The following is an 18432-nucleotide window of genomic DNA, read 5'->3' on the forward strand; positions in this document are numbered from 1 at the left end:
AATAAAACTGTCTGTTCCTTGAGGATTCCAACCAAAGAATTCACCATGGTTGGAAGGTGCTTTTATAAGGGCTCCGGGATAAAGTGGTGGAAAGGCACAAGATAGGAGAAGGCTACAAACGGATTTAAAAGACTTTTACTCTACCCTCTGAGTACCGTTCAAAGCATGATTAAGAAGTAGAAAGCGTATGGCACCACCAACACCTTGCCATAGTCCGGCCATCCCTCCAAACTGGATGTCAGAACCAGGAGGATATTGATCAGGAAAGCTACCAAGAGGCCACGGGCAACTTTAAAGGACTTACACGTCTTTATGGCTTTAATTGGTCGGTTGGTGCATATGGCAGCTATCTCACAAGCGGGTTGGGTACTCTTTAACGGCGCGGATAATTCCGACACCGAGGGATTGTGGCAAAAACTGATTGTAATATAAGCAGACTTACCTCCAAACCGACGCTGTAGATCTCCGATCGCAGCAGGATGCTGACTGGAAGTTATTCCGACTAGTCAGGTGTGCGTCAGTAGACTTTCACATCATCGCGACCTGTATCACTTTTAATCTAAAGCGGCAATGTCGGGTTAAGTGTTTGAACACTTAACCTGCGGGGTCCTGACATTGCCGCTTTAAATTAAAAGTGATACAAGTTACAAAAACAGGAAACAACCTGTAAATGCAACTTTTTTTTTTTTTCCCGCCTGCAATTAAGACAGTTGTTTAAAATGGTTTTCCAATTTAAACAAAAATCGGTTTTAATATATTAACTCCCCCATCCTTTGCTGTATTTTGCAGAGGACACTACCAAAGTACTACTAATGCTAAGGAAAATTATTTAGTAAAATCTTATTTTTAAAATGGGAAACCTCTTTTAAGATCAGTTATTGGGGTTTTTGTTTAATAATAAAATATATTTTCTTTTTATGAAATAAGCTCTAAATTTTGAATGCATCTCAAAATAAGTCAAATATAGTGTTTTTTTTATCATAAAATTTCTCCAATTTCTGAAAAACGGGCTGTTTTTTTAAAATTTTAGTTCTCACTTTAATTAAGTAGAGTGTTAATGTTAACGCTAAAGTTAATGCATAATGCTTTAAATTGTGTTTAATTGGTAACAAATAGCCATTGTGAAGTAATTATTGCTATTTCCAGCTTCCATTTTGACTTTTAGACAGAGCTGTCCTTCCAGATGTTATTTGTAGGTCATCCTTTACCCGTGGGCAGCGGTAGGGAATAGTTTTCAGTCTGTATTTTTGTTTGATTGTGTTACTCATTACAGACTACTGCCTAACCTGCTAGAGAGCAGTGAGTAATTTCATTTATTCCGCAGTATCCTGCAGTGTTAACTGTATGAATGTAACAGACTGATGACATTTATTAATACTAATGGATGTTGGAACAAAGCAAAACAAAAAATAATCAACGTTTATTACATTATTTTCAGTAGCAAATATTTAATTTGTACCTTTTATGAACAGTAAGGTTTGTATCTAGAGTAAGGATACTGGCAATGAAAGGTTTATGTATATTAACACATACCACAACCTCTGTATTCCTTATCCCATAAATTAAAGTAGATTCATCACCTGCACACAGTGGAGGCAGCCATTTTGTGGTCTGAGACAATATTCATGAAATGGCAGCCGAACCAGCGGCAAAACTGAAGCACTCCGTGACTAATATTCATTAGGCTCTTATTCCTATGTGTCTACATTTCCATGAATATTTGTTCAAATGACAAAATGGCTGCTTCCACTTGTGTGTAGATTTTACCCCATAATTGAAAAGTGCTCTTGAATTCAATGTTGTTAGGCAGGGGCAAACGCAGGATTTGTAGAGGGGGGTTTCCACACCACGCCGCCAGTGAGCGTGACCAGCATGTATGGGGGCGGGGCTATAATTTTAGACAGTGCTTGGCTGCTCTCCAACTCTCCCTAACCCCATAATATGCATGAGCAATGCTGTGTGCACTACTATTAGGTGCACGCAGCTCTCCCTTTTCATGCAGAGCCATGTAAAGCAGAAGCAGGGTCCAGCCACCTCAATTATACAGTGCCTCAGGCTTGAAGGGGGGTTTCCATGCGCTAGAAAGCACCCCTCGGTTTGCCTATGTTAGGGGTAGATTTAGGAAGTGGGCAGGATGTGAACCTCCACAGCGCGCTTTGCAGTGAAACACTTAATTTTGGCCTCGCCGACGTGGCAAAATGAATGAGGCATTTTGCCACGCCCATTTCCGTCCTCACACTTCACCTTCCCTCCTGGATCTCCAGACAGAGAGTGAAAAGTCGGTAAGTGTGAACTGGAGCACCTAGAGATAACCCATGTGAACATGGGGAGAACATACAAACTCCACACAGATAGCACCTGGAATAGAACCCGGGACTCAGTTCTTTATGGCAGCAGTGCTAACCACTGTGCCACTGTGTTATCTTATCTTGTCCCCTTCCCTCACCACAATGTCATGCCTCCCAATATTGCCTCCCACATTGCGGTGGGGGTGGGGGGGCCACATTGCGGTGGTGGGGCCACACCCTGAGGACGTGCCTAATTGCTTTTGAATCGCTAGGCTGCCCCATGCTCTCTTCCCATCCAAACACTCAATTACCGTGCGCACCAGAGTGCACAGCATCCGATCACCATGCAGAGCAGCAGTGAACAGACATGATTTACTTTGCACCTGCCTCCCCTTCATCAGGTGTATGAAAAGCCAACAGCAAGCAAAATGGTATCCAATATGATAGGCTGCCTCCCGCTCCACCTCTGTATTCTGTCATCCAATGGAACACTGTCTCATGTCTACAGCCACGCCCCTAGATGTCACATGTCTTTGTAGAATAAAGCCTTTTCATTTAATAAGTGGAGTAGTAGAGAGATATTCAACATTCACGGTGAAGGTTGAGGGTCCCATTCACACCATAAGACTCAGGACATTCCTTTGCCCATTTTATGGGCAAATTCGTGTGACTTATTGTTCGGAAAATATGTCTGTTACTCAGTGTTTACAAACCATTTTTCATTAATAATTTTCAACAAGTTTACAACTAATTTACCTTTATTCATGAAAATATAATTAATAGGATGTTTTGGAACTTGTACAAAACAAACATTTTAAAAAAATGATTAGCAGAGAGTACATAATTACCAATGAATACATCAGTGCATTGTAAGCAACAGGTTTACAAGGAGCAAACCCTGTGTGGTGGGGGTGGTTATGTTTTGGGTTAAAACCCATAGGTCATGAACATGTAATATATGGATTGCTGTACACTGAGTTTCCCATACAAAGAGATTGAAAGTTGGAGAAGTATCCAGGTAGGTCCAACACGATCCCTTGTTGGCTGAGTTGCTTTTTGACACCCGGTCCCTGGGAGTACTAGATATAGACCAGAGACCCCTGCTAAAGGTTATAAGTGTACATAACTTTATTGTAATCAAGTTATAAAATCCAATTACTAGGTTTCCCAAAGGAGGGAAAAGTATGTTTATAGCAAAGTAGGCTGCAAAAAGCTCCTTGGTCCTTGCAGACAGGTCCCGATGAAGTGAGGAGGTGGTAACTAAGGATCCTCTACATCAGGGGTCAGGGAACTTTTTTACCTTTTACCCCCACATATATTTAGATACTCTGACGTTACCCCCTTGATTTGAAAGGAAGGAAATCATATATTATTAATTAAACTTTTCTACAAACTACAACAGTGACTATATTGCCCTTAACGTGGCACGGTACAAAAACGAGGTTAGTGATGTGTTGTTGTTTTTTTGATCAATCATGTACAAGTTTTTTAAATCTATTCTTAATTTTTCATTTTGAAATTCACAGCAAACATGAAAAGTCAGCAGCAAACAAACGTTCTGACCACTTAAACCAAGGGGTCAGGGAGCTTTTTTTTACCTTTTACCCCAAAATATATTTAGATACGCCGACGTTACCCACTTGATTTGATATTATTATTGGAATTCAAAATTTTATTGAATCTATTCAAAATTTCTTTGAAAGCTTCAACTTCAAAACTTCAGGTTTTGAAGAAATGATGTTGCTTCATTTTTGATACGAGAGCATCAATATTGGGGCATTTTGATGTCAGAGCCATTTGGATACAGTCTTCAGCGTCCAATCGATTTCTCTGCTTTGTTTTTATGTTTGTTAGAGTGGAAAATCCTTGGTCGCAAAGGTAGGTTGTTGCAAAAGGCAGCAACTTTTTGACTGCCTCCTCATGTACAATGAATGCCTTTGCAGCTGTTGACATCCAAAAATTTAACAGATCTGCTTTGTTTTCAAATGCAATATGTGCTTCATTATTACATCGAAGCTCAAGAAGTGCCTCTGCCAACCATTGAGGCTCTTCTGGTACAAAATCAATTTCACATTGAAAGGTGTCTACAATCCAACTGACAGCATGTGAATCGGCAGCATTACCCCCAGGAATTTCATTTTTACCCCATTTGGTGTAATTTACCCCTGTTCCCTGACCACTGCTCTACATTAACATTACCCACCAACAAATTCCTCTCAATCCTGCACGTAACACTCTTGTTTAGGGCAGGGATGGCAAATTTTAGCTCGGGGGGCAAGACTCAACTCAGCCTACTAGGAACATTTTAAATGGAAAAAAATGCAAGTGGCCCAGTGACCCAGCCCAAGGTAGCTCACTATGGGACTAGCTCGGGGAAGGGGGGGGGGGGGGTGTCAAATTCCCCCCTGCCCCCAGCCCAGCCTGCCCCTGCTTTTGTTGCTTTTTACTGGTGTGGTTGCCAACTGTCGCTATATAAATGGCTATCTTTCGAATCAAATATCAAGAAAAGAGAGGTGCATGTCCACACCTACCTCCATATTTACCTCCGGACATCCATTTTGCACTGCCATCCATTGGGGGTGTGTCAGGGGGAGGAGTCATGGCAGAAGGAGGATGTGCAGACTTAGTAATGAGATTACTTAGCACCATGCGGGGTGTAGCATTGCTCTTTCCCCTCCTCCCTGCACTGAAATTCATTTTTCAGCAGAGCTGCGTTATATCTAATAACTCAATATTACATATGACACAACTCTGCCCCAAAAGCGGAGCATTGTGGTTGTATGACCGTAGCCTTCAGTTCCCCAATATATTTGAATTTGGTTATAATGTTACCTACACAACTACTTTTTCTGTTACTATTGCTTTTAAAGAATGGACCACTAGATCCATTTTGCCAGTACTGTAAATTTTCCAACCAAAGTGGTACTAAAATAAGATTGCTAGATTTTATATACGAATGCAAACAGCTGCTGTTCGTGCATAATCAAACACTTGCTAATTGCAAGAGGCCTTGATTTCGAAGCTTCTTGATATATATTCTGGCCGTGACTTCATTTACAATATCAAGAAACTGCCAATTCAGATGCCTTCCACTTAAGGTTATACTACATTTTCTTCCATCGGAAATACATGTTGTATATATCAAATTTATTCCTTCATTAAAAAAGAATTAAGCGGAAAACTGCAAATTCAAAAGCACATTTTATTAGTTTGAGGTACGACATATTGCAATGTGAATCTGTATTTTTTTTTACCTTTTTTTTAATAATGTTGCAGACAATTGTGCTGAAACCCATATTATGATATTTGATTTCCAATACAGGGTAAGACAGACTAATGAAAGCAGAAATATTTGTGTTGTTTATTATTAAAATGAATTTGTTTCACGTTTAATATTTTCTATATTTTTACCTATATTTTATAATGAAGATGTGTTGGAGCATCCCTCAGAGGACTGTGCCTGAAGAATGAGTCAGGGATAATATATGCTTATTTTATTGTACACTAGGCCATCAAGGGCATCCTCAGGGGTTGGTGCAGTCCCTTCTTGGGATAAACCCCACCCCCGAGGAACGTGTGTAGCTGGCTCTGCATGTACAAAGCTAATTACTATTTTGTAGTGTTGGCTGCTGCTCAGGTAAATATTGTACCTGTATTGGTAAATACCTCTTAGCATCTGTTATGCGAAGGGAAGATCTTGTTGTTGACTTATCTCTATCTGCTGCCTTTAAAGTGGAATTGAACCACTTAAATATTTTAATTTGTTATGTTATAAAGGGTTTTCAACAATTATTAGAACAAGTTCTAAGCAGTTCTTGTTCATCTGAGTTTTTTCTGACATTTTTTCTTGCATGCTTCCATATTCCCATAAAAATCCATCCTACATCCCCAATCATTGACTTTAATAAATAAGGTGGCTGGTTAAATAATTGATGGTGTTACGGTGCCATTTTTGTTTTAATAGACAGACTATCATTTAATTTCCCTATCAGAACGTCTGGTGTTTTAAACGGAGTAGGATATTTATTTGCTTTTCATTTTTGTTTTATTTAATTTTAAATTAAATGTCTCTAGTGTTGCTTGAAGTTGATTTGATTGTATTCAAATTTTAGTGCCCTACAGAGACAAAAGCGACATTCTCAGTTCACATAAAGATAGTGGGAGATTGGACAGGTATGTACTGCAGAAATGCTGAACTATATTCTTCATGTTATTCAGTATCTGTGAATTCTAAGTATATATATATATATATATATATATATATATATATATATATATATATATATATATAATCAATCTGGCAAGCTGGAAGAAGGATGTTTGTATTTACCATTGACTCTTGTTTTGTTTTCTTCAAACTGGTATTAATGATTTTTGATTCTGGACTACCATGGCAACCACAGTAACACGACAAATGACGTAATGAGCAGAGAGGCTTTGGATCTCCACTCTGAGCTCTGTCTTCTCCCTTTTTTTTTTTTTTTATTATTTTTGAAAAGGAGATGTTTTGTAGGTGAATAACTAACATAATTACTGCATACTTAACTTATGAAGCCCTAAATCATGCGTAAACTGCTTTTTCAGCTTGGTTTAGGCGTTTTTAAGGAAAATGTTCATTTACTACAAACAGGAGATATCTCCTGCATTAGGCAAATTAATGCATTAACCAAAGTCCCCATAACAGTCCTTGGGGACTGTGGTCTGGGAAATTTTATCAAGTTCCGAAAAGCTCAGCTTTTTTTAAATTAATAAATAGGCCCCTTATAGTTCTTAACTTGCTATTTTAAGAAAAAAAATCGCTGTGGGATTGCTGCATTAATGGTAATATTGTCAGAAAGGACAATCGTTATGAAAGTGCTTTAATTATGAGGTTAGTGGAATTGTGGTTTTTCTGCTGATCAAGGTTTGACGGCAGAATAGGCTGGTTCGCAGAGGTGTGAAGATTCGGCTATACACGCTTATAATTCTGCTTTGTCAATACATGTACAATGCTGTAAATTAATAAATAACAGGCAGTGTGTCCCCTTACCCAAATGATCCCAAAATGTGCATGAAGTCCTAACATGTAGTAAACACCAGCACAGTTTGCATCCACTGGGGAGGGGGTTTCAAAATATTGAGTGACTCCCCCCCTCCCCCCCCCCTCCCAGATGCTAGTGCTCTTTCCGGCCTCTATGGGCAATAGTGGTTAATAGTCTAAGAGACCACAGTGGTTGGTTTGAAGTCTCTAAGACCCCTGTCCATTATAACAAAAGAGTAAAAAAAATATAAAATAAACACACATACACAGTTTTCAAATAAACTCGCCAAAACTCCCTTACCACTTTATTAAATGTAGAATAAACTTTAATTTTCTTGATTGTTGAAAAACAACCGGCTTCCAAAACAATAAAATAAAAAATATCCCCATAAAAATGACCCACTTGCTCACACGAACGACAGGCACAGAAACGCTTCTGATTGGCTATTATTTAGTGGTGGTCGTAGTGTGCAGATGGGTAAGGGTTTTTGTTTTTTTTTTCATGGGAAGTTTTCTGTATTTTTTTTTTTTTTTTTTTCCCCCATTTCAACTCTGATGGGTTGGGGGTAAAGAATATTTAGTGGGTTTTTGTGCATTTCGTTTATCAATCTGAAAACTGTGTTTATTTTGACTCTTGGGGTCGGGATGAGACCCAGCTATTTTCAGCGTGGGGCTAGTAGTCTTTGGGAGGGGGATGTTGTTTTTTCGTTAACACTCCCATGTGAAGGCACCAGCACTCCAGACTGTGGCTGGTTTTCAATTTAGAAGGGAGACTCCACACTTCCCCTGTTACAGTGGAAACCTGCTCATAGAGGATTCTGGGTCAAGGGCACGCTGCCCATTATTATTTATTTTGTTGTTATACAGTACGTATGGGGAGTGTTTAGTCCGGGTGGAACAAAAATCATAGTAGGAATTCTGCATAGAATGGTTAACTCAAATTCCGCTGGTGAAACATGCAACAACCAACTGTGGGACAAGGCAAATAGTTTGTGCAAAGTTCAGGATTTGGTGTCCCCTTGTCTTCAGTATGTAAAGCGCATACATGCACCATTAAAACAGCACTAAATTGGTCTCCACATACAGCTGTATCCAAAAACTGTGTGATATCCAAGGGTAGCAAGAAAACAAAACTACCTGGTGATATAAATGTACAGCTGAAAAGCACAGGAAAAAGTTAGGAAGATAAAAAACCTTTTTAAAATAAAAGTAAATAAGTTAAAGACACCTTATGGTAGACAATCATTCAGAGCTCTCCTAATGTTCAAGTTTAACTTGTACTTCTACAAAGACACAATAAAATTCATTTACGACCTGCAGTCCTTTGTTTTTGGTTGCACAAGATCGTCCTTTGTTGTATTTCACGATGCACACCCATTTCCCAATCTATGTAACCCCTCCCTATAAATTGTGATGTGCGTGCATTGGTGGGCTTGTGGATGCCCCGGAAAAGCCATATTGTGCAAAACATAAAAATGTCACATTAAAGTCCGACCTATTACAAGAATATGGCTTGGCTTAGCCTAATTTATGCATAATCATTAAAGTGAGGGGACATCATTTTGTCTTTATTGCATTATGGCATTTTTTTGTGATGTTTAAAGATTTTATTACATTGTTCAAAGTTCCACCAAAGTACAGTTGTAAGGTCAAGTGATTTCTTTCTACTTTATGTAATTTTCCCTCAATGTGGAGCTCTCTGACAAACCTGAGATCGCGGTCAGTAGGGACACAGGTCGCGGTCAGTAGGGACACAGGTCGTGGTCAGTAGGGACACAGGTCGCGGTCAGTAGAGACACAGATCGCGGTCAGTAGGGAGTCAAGAAGACAGATCGCGGGCAGTAGGGACACAGGTCGCGGTCAGTAGGGAGTCAAGGACACAGATCACGGTCAGTAGGGACACAGGTCGCGCTCAGTAGGGTCACAGATTGCGGTCCGTAGGGACAGAGATCGTGGTGAGTAGGGAGTCCAGGACACAGATCGCGGTCAGTAGGGACACAGATCGCGGTCAGTAGGGACACAGATCGCGGTCAGTAGGGACACAGATCGCGGTCAGTAGGGACACAGATAGCGGTCAGTAGGGACACAGATAGCGGTCAGTAGGGACACAGATAGCGGTCAGTAGGGACACAGATAGCGGTCAGTAGGGACACAGATAGCGGTCAGTAGGGACACAGATCGCGGTCAGTAGGGACACAGATCGCGGTCAGTAGGGACACAGATCGCGGTCAGTAGGGACACAGATCACGATCAGTAGGGACACAGATCGTGGTCTGTAGGGACACAGATCGCGGTCAGTAGGGAGTCAAGGACACAGATCGCGGTCAGTAGGGAGTCAAGGACACAGATCGCGGTCAGTAAGGACACAGATCGCGGTCAGTAGGGAGTCAAGGACACAGATTACGGTCAGTAGGGACACAGATTACGGTCAGTAAGGACACAGATCACGGTCAGTAGGGACACAGATCGCGGTCAGTAGGGAGTCAAGGACACAGATCGCGGTCAGTAGGGACACAGATCATGGTCAGTAGGGACACAGATCATGGTCAGTAGGGACACAGATCACGGTCAGTAGGGACACAGATCACGGTCAGTAGGGACACAGATCGCGGTCAGTAGGGACACAGATCGCGGTCAGTAGGGACACAGATCGCGGTCTGTAGGGACACAGATCATGGTCAGTAGGGACACAGGTCACGATCAGTAGAGACCCAGATTGCGGTCAGTAGGGAGTCAAGGACACAGATTGCGGTCAGTAGGGAGTCAAGGACACAGATCGCGGTCAGTAGGGACACAGATTACGGTCAGTAGGGAATCAAGGACACAGATCGCGGTCAGTAGGGACACAGATTACGGTCAGTAGGGAATCAAGGACACAGATCGCGGTCAGTAGGGACACAGATCACGGTCAGTAGGGACACAGATCGCGGTCAGTAGTGACACAGATCGCGGTCAGTAGGGACACAGATCGCGGTCAGTAGGGACACAGATCGCGGTCAGTAGGGACACAGGTTGCGGACAGTAGGGACTTGGCTCACATACAAAGATCACTACCCTATGCTACCGGAGCCGCTACCTGGGCTGAATAACATACCACTGATAATAGTGACATGATCACCACTGTGTCCCTGCATATCCCACCCCAGCCTTCGCATTAGAGCAGATGTTAATATGCTTGAGCATACAGAGGATCAAGTAGAGTTGGGAGCAGGTCCAAACAGAAGTGCAAAATGCGTTTTTTAGTACTGCACCTGCTCAGTAAGAAGGAAGACGTATCTTGCCGTTGATCCTCTGTGTGTAGAGAGGTGGAACAGGGGAGGCTTGTAAATGCCCCCAACTGCCTGTGTAGAGAGAGAATCAGGAGCAGATATGTCTATTAGAAGTAGAGATGGGCGGGCTCGGTTCCCCGAGAACCGAATCCACCCGAACTTCGCCTATCCGAGTACCGAGCCGAGCAGGTTCGGTACTCTCCCGCCCGTTCGGAATCGAAATCGAGTCAAAATGTCATCATGATGTAGTCGAATCTCAGAGCTTGGTTCTCACGAGATTTGAAAAGCATAAATACATGCTTCCACAGCAATCCATCGCCATTTGACAGAGGGAGAGAGCAGGGTTAGGTCACAGGCTGTATTAGAGCAGGGACAGAGCAATAATTGTACACCTTATTCTTTGTATTATTATTTCAATTCTAATCTATTCAATTCTATTATTATTACTACCAATTCTATTAGCAATTGTTAGAGCAGGAAGAGAGGAGGATAGAGGAGGCTTTTTTTTTTCAATATTATGCACTACAAGTGCATTGAGGTGTCCCATATTCCCCATTGTGAAACAAGAATTTTTCTGGCTGCCAAAAGTCATATTTAGCAGCAGTATTTATACTGCTTCTCTGCATGGCTCCCTCACTTCTTATCTACTGATATCCCCACCATCATCATGGGTGATTTCAACATCCCTATTTCTAATCCACGTTCAAATGCTGCTTCCAAACTACTCTCTCTAACCTCCTCACTTGACCTCTCCCAGTGGATTGAATCCGCTACTCATCAGGATGGCCACTGTCTTGATCTTGTTTTCTCTAGACTATGCTCAGTTTCTCATTTCCTTAACACTTCTTTCCCCCTCTCAGATCATCACCTTATTAGCTACTCGCTCACCCCCAGTTCTTTACTCTCCCTAGTGTCAAACTCTTCCAAGCCTCCTCACAACCGGAGGAATTTCAAATTTATTGATTTTCAACAGTTTTCCACCTCTCTCCAACACCTTCTCTCTCCAATTTCTACATTCTCCTCCCCTGATCGGGCAGTACCCCATTTTCATCAAACTCTAGCAACTGCCCTGGATCAAGTGGCTCCAGCGACACTACATACTTTGCGTAGAATTCGTTGCCAACCGTGGCACACAACAGTAACACGAACTCTACAAAAACGTTCTCGTAAAGCAGAACGTAACTGGCGTAAATCTTGTGCCTGGAATGATTTCACCACATATACTGATATCTACCACTCCTATAGAAATGCTCTGGACACTGCAAAACAAACATACTTCTAATCTCTCATCTATGCTCAGGCTTCTAACCCCAAACGCCTCTTTAACACATTTAACTCTCTTCTGAATCCTCCTGCCCCAAATCCTCCAACTTACATCAGTGCACAGGATCTTGCTTCCTATTTCAAGGACAAAATTGATAAGATCAGGCTTGAAATGGTATCATCTCCCTGGACAAGCAATCAACTCAATTCCTCTGTAGCACTCTCTGACACTCTCTCTTCATTTGATCCCACAAATGAAGATGAAGTTTCTACTCTCTTCTCATCTTCCTACTCTACCTCCTGTCCTCTTGATCCCATTCCCTCACAAATTGGTATATCCCTGTCTCCTGTGCTCATTCCCCCTCTAACTAAAATCTGTAATCTATCTCTTTCTACTGTTTTTTTTCCATCACTATTCAAGCATGCAGTGATTACTCCCATTTTAAAAAAACAGAATTCTGACCCTAACTCTCTCGTAATTTACCGCCCCATCTCCCAGCTCCCATGCCCCTCCAAGCTTCTCGAGAGAATTGCCTACACTCGCCTCACACACTTTCTTACAGCAAACAACCTATTGAATACTCTTCAGTCAGGCTTTCGCTCTCAACACTCCACAGAGACTGCGCTGACCAAGGATGTCAATGATTTGATCACAGCGAAAAACAACAACCATTACTCTCTTATAATTCTCCTGGATCTCTCTGCTGCATTTGACACTGTTGACCACTCTCTCCTCATACAAACGCTACAATCCCTATGTCTTAAAGGCACTGTCCTATCCTGGTTCTCATCCTACCTATCTAATCGCTCTTTCAGTGTTAATTTCTCTGGATCTACCTCTGCTCCGCTTCCTTTATCAGTTGGAGTACCACAAGGCTCAGTCCTAGGTCCTCTGCTATTCTCTATCTACACCACTTCTCTTGGAAAACTAATAAGCTCCTTTGGATTTCAGTATCATCTCTATGCGAATGATACACAAATTTATCTATCCTCTCCTGATCTTTCACCATCTGTGCTGTCTCGCGTTACTCACTGTGTTTCTGCCATTTCATCTTGGATGTCTTCTCGCCAACTCAAACTCAATCTTTCAAAAACTTAATTAATAATATTCCCACCCAAAAACAGAAGCTTCCTGCCTGGCATTTCTGTTTCTGTTGATAACATGACCATAAATCTCACCCCGCAAGCTCGTTGCCTAGGTGTAATCCTTGATTCACAACTGTCATTTATTCCCCACATCAACTCTATATCTAAATCATGTTACATACACCTAAAGAACATTTCCAGAATACGCACATATTTGACACAAGACACTGCAAAAACATTAATTCATGCACTCATCATCTCCCGCATCGACTATTGCAATTCCCTCCTTACTGGTCTTCCCAAAGTCAGACTTGAACCCCTACAATCTATTTTGCATGCAGCGGCTAGATTGATTTTCCTTACTAACCGTTATTCCTCTGCTGAGCCACTCTGTCAGTCTCTACATTGGCTGCCTGTATATCAACGAATCCAATATAAAATTCTTCTACTAACATACAAGGCCATCAACAAAATTACACCGACATACATCTCCTCACTTATCTCAAAATATTTCCCTACTCGACACCTCCGTTCTGCACAAGATCTATGTCTCTCCTCCACTCTCATCACATCCTCCCATTCTCGGTTACAGGATTTTTTCCGGGCTGCACCCAATTTGTGGAATTCCCTCCCACGCACAATATGACTTTCCTCTAGTCTTCAAACCTTCAAGCGTTCACTGAAAACCCACCTCTTCAGACAAGCTTATGATATTCCTCAACCACCATCTTAATTTCCCTAGATTACCCTATTACCATCCTCTACACTGCTAACGCAAGACAACAACCCTCTGACCAACATTGCAACACACACAGCCCACTCAATACTTTTACCTTTGCTTTCTAGCTGGTCCATTGTGCAATATGATGTAGCACATGCCCTTGTGTTTCTAACTCCCATTGTCCTATAGATTGTAAGCTTTGCGAGCAGGGTTCTCTTACCTCTTTGTCTGTATGTATTACCCAGTATTGTCTTATCAGTGTTTGTTCCCAAATGTAAAGCGCTACGGAATTTCATGGCGCTATATAAATAAATGTTGATGATGATGATGATGATGAATATTTTGCACTACAAGTGCTTTGAGGTGTCCCATGTTCCCCAGTGTGAAACAATAATTTTTCTGGCTGCCAAAAGTCATATTTAGCAGTATCTATGTCACGGGCACTAGGAGTCTTTACCCAGGGATCACCAGATGGTAGGCTTACCAGAGCAATGTAGATGGTAATAGGGTACTCTGGTAGCTGGGTGATCACGGAACATGAAATGATGGCCGATGAGATGCTCAGGACAGTCTATGACTAGCAACACTGGTAATAATGAGGTAAAGATACACAAGGAACTGTATGGACAAGGACACGTGAAGGTAGTCAGTGGTCTGCGATAGCAAGTTGTACCACTGCTATAGTGAGGAGGAATGTCCAACGGAAACAAGGAGGTGATGAGAGTCAGCGGTCTGCGGGTAGCAAGTTGTACCGCTGTCTGAGTGAAGGAATGGAATCCAAGTGGAGGTATCCAGGTAGTCAGTGGTCTGCGGTAGCAAGTTGTACCACTGCTATGTGAGAGGATAATGGAACAGGTGATACCGGAAACAGGGATCAGTGGTCTGACATCAGCAAGTTGTACCACTGAATATATATGTGAGGAGGTGCACGGGGGAAGACTGCAACACAGGATATACACAGGCACCTTATACACGATCCACAGTAATATGCACAACATAGATATATATATATGTAAATGACTGATCAGGTCTGCAATCTAGAAAGTCTCTTAAAAATAGTCCAGCACAATGATAACACAGTCAATGATGGCAATAGACTCAGCGGATAGCAGACTCCAGAGAGAACCAAACACAGTCCAGCAAGATATGCAATACACAGCACAGTCAATGAGAAGTATGCATACCGTGGTTCAGCAGTAGCAGTCAGATGGGATTGCAGCGGTACCTGAGCGGCTGGAGACCGACTGGATAGGAAGTCCCTGGATAGGAGAAGCAGCGGTCTAGCAGGTGCAGCGCACAGGTGAGTAGACCGACAGGGACACGAATCCACAGGAGTCAGCAACACGTGGAACTGGACTCATAGGAAACCCAGGAGAATGGAGATGATCCAGCAGAGGGTAGTAGAAGAGATACAAATCCAATGCTGACAGGAGGGTAGAGACCAGTGGAACACGTGAAGGCGTGGAGAGTGGATCAGCAGGAGATGGACGATAGCGCTGACCACAGCGGCAGGACTCAGCGGCACACGGAGGTAACCAGTAGCAACCACAGGAACCAACAGCGATGGGAAACAGGAGTGCAGCGCAGGGCAGGAGCTGTAGATCACGAAGTGTAGCAGATGGTAATGAAAAGCGGCAGTCTCGAGGAAGCCACAGCAAAGATGAGATGAGAATGTAGTGCACGGAGGCAGCGGATAGTAATCAGCTGGCAGTCACGATGTTGAACACAGGCGAGTTGCAAGCAGGAGACTGTAGTGCACAGAGGCAGCGGATAGTAGTCAGCTGGCGGTCACGATGTTGAACACAGGCGAGTTGCAAGCAGGAGACTGTAGTGCACAGAGGCAGCGGATAGTAGTCAGCTGGCAGTCACGATGTTGAACACAGGCGAGTTGCAAGCAGGAGACTGTAGTGCACAGAGGCAGCGGATAGTAGTCAGCTGGCAGTCACGATGTTGAACACAGGCGAGTTGCAAGCAGGAGACTGTAGTGCACAGAGGCAGCGGATAGTAGTCAGCTGGCAGTCACGATGTTGAACACAGGCGAGTTGCAAGCAGGAGACTGTAGTGCACGGAGGCAGCGGATAGAAATCAGCAAACAGACTTGATGAGAAGCAGGTGAGTGAGGTAAAAGCTGGAGTGCACGGAGGCAGCGGATAGCAATGAGCAAACAGTCACATTGATATAAAATAACATTGAAGTGGTGTAGAAGACTGTAGTGCACGGAGGCAGCGGATAGGAATCAGCAAACAGTCATGATGATACAGTTGATGGTAGAAGTGGTATGGAACCACAGTAGTAGAAGTGGTTTGGAAACCACAGGAATCAGCAGCGCTGAATAAACGAGTAATACAGGAACACCTTCAGAGACTCATGAGGAATGAGACTCCAAGATCAGGCAACGTGGTGGTGACCACAGGTGCTTAATATAGGGAGGTTGCCTGATCTGCCAATTAAGTTAAAGGAGTATACACTGAAGTATAGAAAAGGGCTGCGCATGCGCAGACCCTCAGGATGGCGGACGGCCACGGTTCCTAAATGTCCGGGAAGAGGCACTCACGGTCCGGTGAGTGACAGTACCCCCCCTTTTAAAGGTGGGCACAGAACGCCTGGAACCGGGCTTGTCCGGATTTTTGGAGTAAAACTTCTTCAAAAGGGCAGGAGCATTAAGATCTTCAGCTTTGATCCAAGAGCGCTCCTCAGGACCAAAGCCCTTCCAATGAACGAGGAAGTGGAGGACTCCTCGCGAAATTTTTGCATCTAGTACCTCGGTAATCTCAAAATCCTCCTCCTGATGAACTTGAACTGGCTGCGGAGCTGAGGGAGGAGTTGAAAAACGGTTGATAATAAGAGGTTTGAGCAAAGATACATGGAAGGCATTAGAAATCCGAAGACTCTTAGGAAGAAGGAGTTTCACACATACTGGATTGATAACTTGAATGATCCTATATGGACCAATAAAACGAGGGGCGAATTTCATGGATGGAACCTTCAAACGAATATTTTTTGTGGATAACCAGACACGATCTCCAATTTTTAGTGGTGGAATAGCCCGCCTCTTCTTATCAGCGAAAGATTTATATTTGACAGATGTCTTCTTTAAACAGGTTCTGACCTGAGACCAGATATTTTTAAAGGTCTGACAAACCGTTTCCACCGCAGGAACTTGGGTGGGCGGGAGGGCAGGAAATTCCGGAAAAGACGGATGGTGACCGTAGACCACAAAGAATGGAGTTTTGGATGATGACTCATGGTACATGTTGTTATGGGCGAACTCAGCCCAAGGGAGTAACTCTACCCAGTTGTCTTGATTGGCTGATGAAAATATCCTTATAAAAGTCTCAAGATCTTGATTGACACGTTCGGTTTGTCCATTGGATTGTGGATGGTAAGAAGATGAGAGTGCTAATCGTATGCCCAAGGTTTTACAAAGGGCTCGCCAGAATCTGGACACGAATTGTACTCCTCTATCAGACACAATCTCAGATGGACATCCATGGATACGGAAGATCTCTTTAATGAAATGTTCAGCCAGGATAGACGAGGAAGGCAAACCAGACAGAGGGATGAAATGAGCCATCTTCGAAAATCTGTCCACTACCACCCAAATAGTGTTATGGTTCTTACTAGGTGGTAAGTCAGTAACGAAATCCATACTAATATGGGTCCATGGTTTGGACGGAATGGGTAGTGGTCGCAGCAACCCTGCTGGGGTTCTGCGGGAGGATTTGAATTGCGAATATAATTCACAGGAAGCAATGAACTCTTTGACGTCTCTCCTCATTGAAGGCCACCAGTAACTTCGAGAGAGGATCTCAAAAGTCTTGTGTTCACCGGCGTGTCCAGAAAAACGAGAGGCATGGAACCACGAAAGGATTTTCCTCCTTAGAGTAGGAGGCACGAGGGTCTTCCCAAATGGTAGCGTTTTGGTGGATGAAGCAGCCAGTGAGATACATTTGGGGTCTAGAATGGTATGGTTGGAAACCTCTTCTATATCAGAGGACGTAACAAAGGCTCTAGATAAGGCATCAGCTTTTTTGTTCTTGGCAGCTGGTTTGAAGGTAATTATTAATTCAAAACGGGAAAAGAAAAGAGACCATCTTGCTTGACGAGGGTTCAAGCATTGGGCAGACTGGAGATATGACAAGTTCTTATGATCCGTGAAGATCGTCACCGGATGGCGAGCTCCCTCCAACAAGTATCTCCATTCCTCTAATGCGGCTTTGATAGCCAGTAATTCCTTGTCTCCGATGGTATAATTCTTCTCTGCGGGTAGGAGACCCCGAGAATAGAAGGCACAAGGGTGGAATTTTTGCTGTTCCGAGCGTTGGGAGAGAATAGCTCCTAAGCCCACATTAGAGGCATCTACTTCTAGAAAAAAGGGGAGTGTCACATCAGGCTGACGAAGGATTGGAGCCGAAGAGAAGGACTCTTTTAATGTTTGAAAGGCTTGAATAGCCTCAGTAGACCATTGCTTAGGATTAGCCCCTTTTCGAGTCAGGGCCACAATAGGAGATGCAATGGAAGAAAAGTCTTGAATGAAGCGTCTATAGTAATTGGCAAAACCTAAAAAACGCTGGATGGCACGAAGAGTAGTTGGCTGGGGCCAATGTAGTACAGCATTTACTTTGTCAGGATCCATCTTCAGACCAACTCCGGAAACAATATACCCCAAGAATGGAATCTGGGGTAATTCGAATGAACATTTTTCTAATTTACAGAACAATGAATTTTTCCGTAGCCTGGAGAGGACTTCTGCCACATGTTGGTGGTGAGAAGGCAGGTCCTGTG

General features: G+C 43.0%; 1 protein-coding gene across 1 annotated transcript in view; it reads left to right on the top strand.

Moving 5' to 3' along the window:
- NOX4 (NADPH oxidase 4) overlaps positions 1 to 18432 on the top strand; it is a 172764-nt gene that overhangs the window by 61820 nt on the left and 92512 nt on the right. Inside the window, exon 12 of the mRNA XM_075198699.1 lies at positions 6401 to 6461. Coding sequence (XP_075054800.1) covers positions 6401 to 6461 — 61 coding nt within the window. The remainder of the gene's footprint in view (positions 1 to 6400; positions 6462 to 18432) is intronic.

Source organism: Mixophyes fleayi, chromosome 2 (assembly GCF_038048845.1).
Source record: "Mixophyes fleayi isolate aMixFle1 chromosome 2, aMixFle1.hap1, whole genome shotgun sequence".
NCBI lineage: Eukaryota > Metazoa > Chordata > Amphibia > Anura > Limnodynastidae > Mixophyes > Mixophyes fleayi.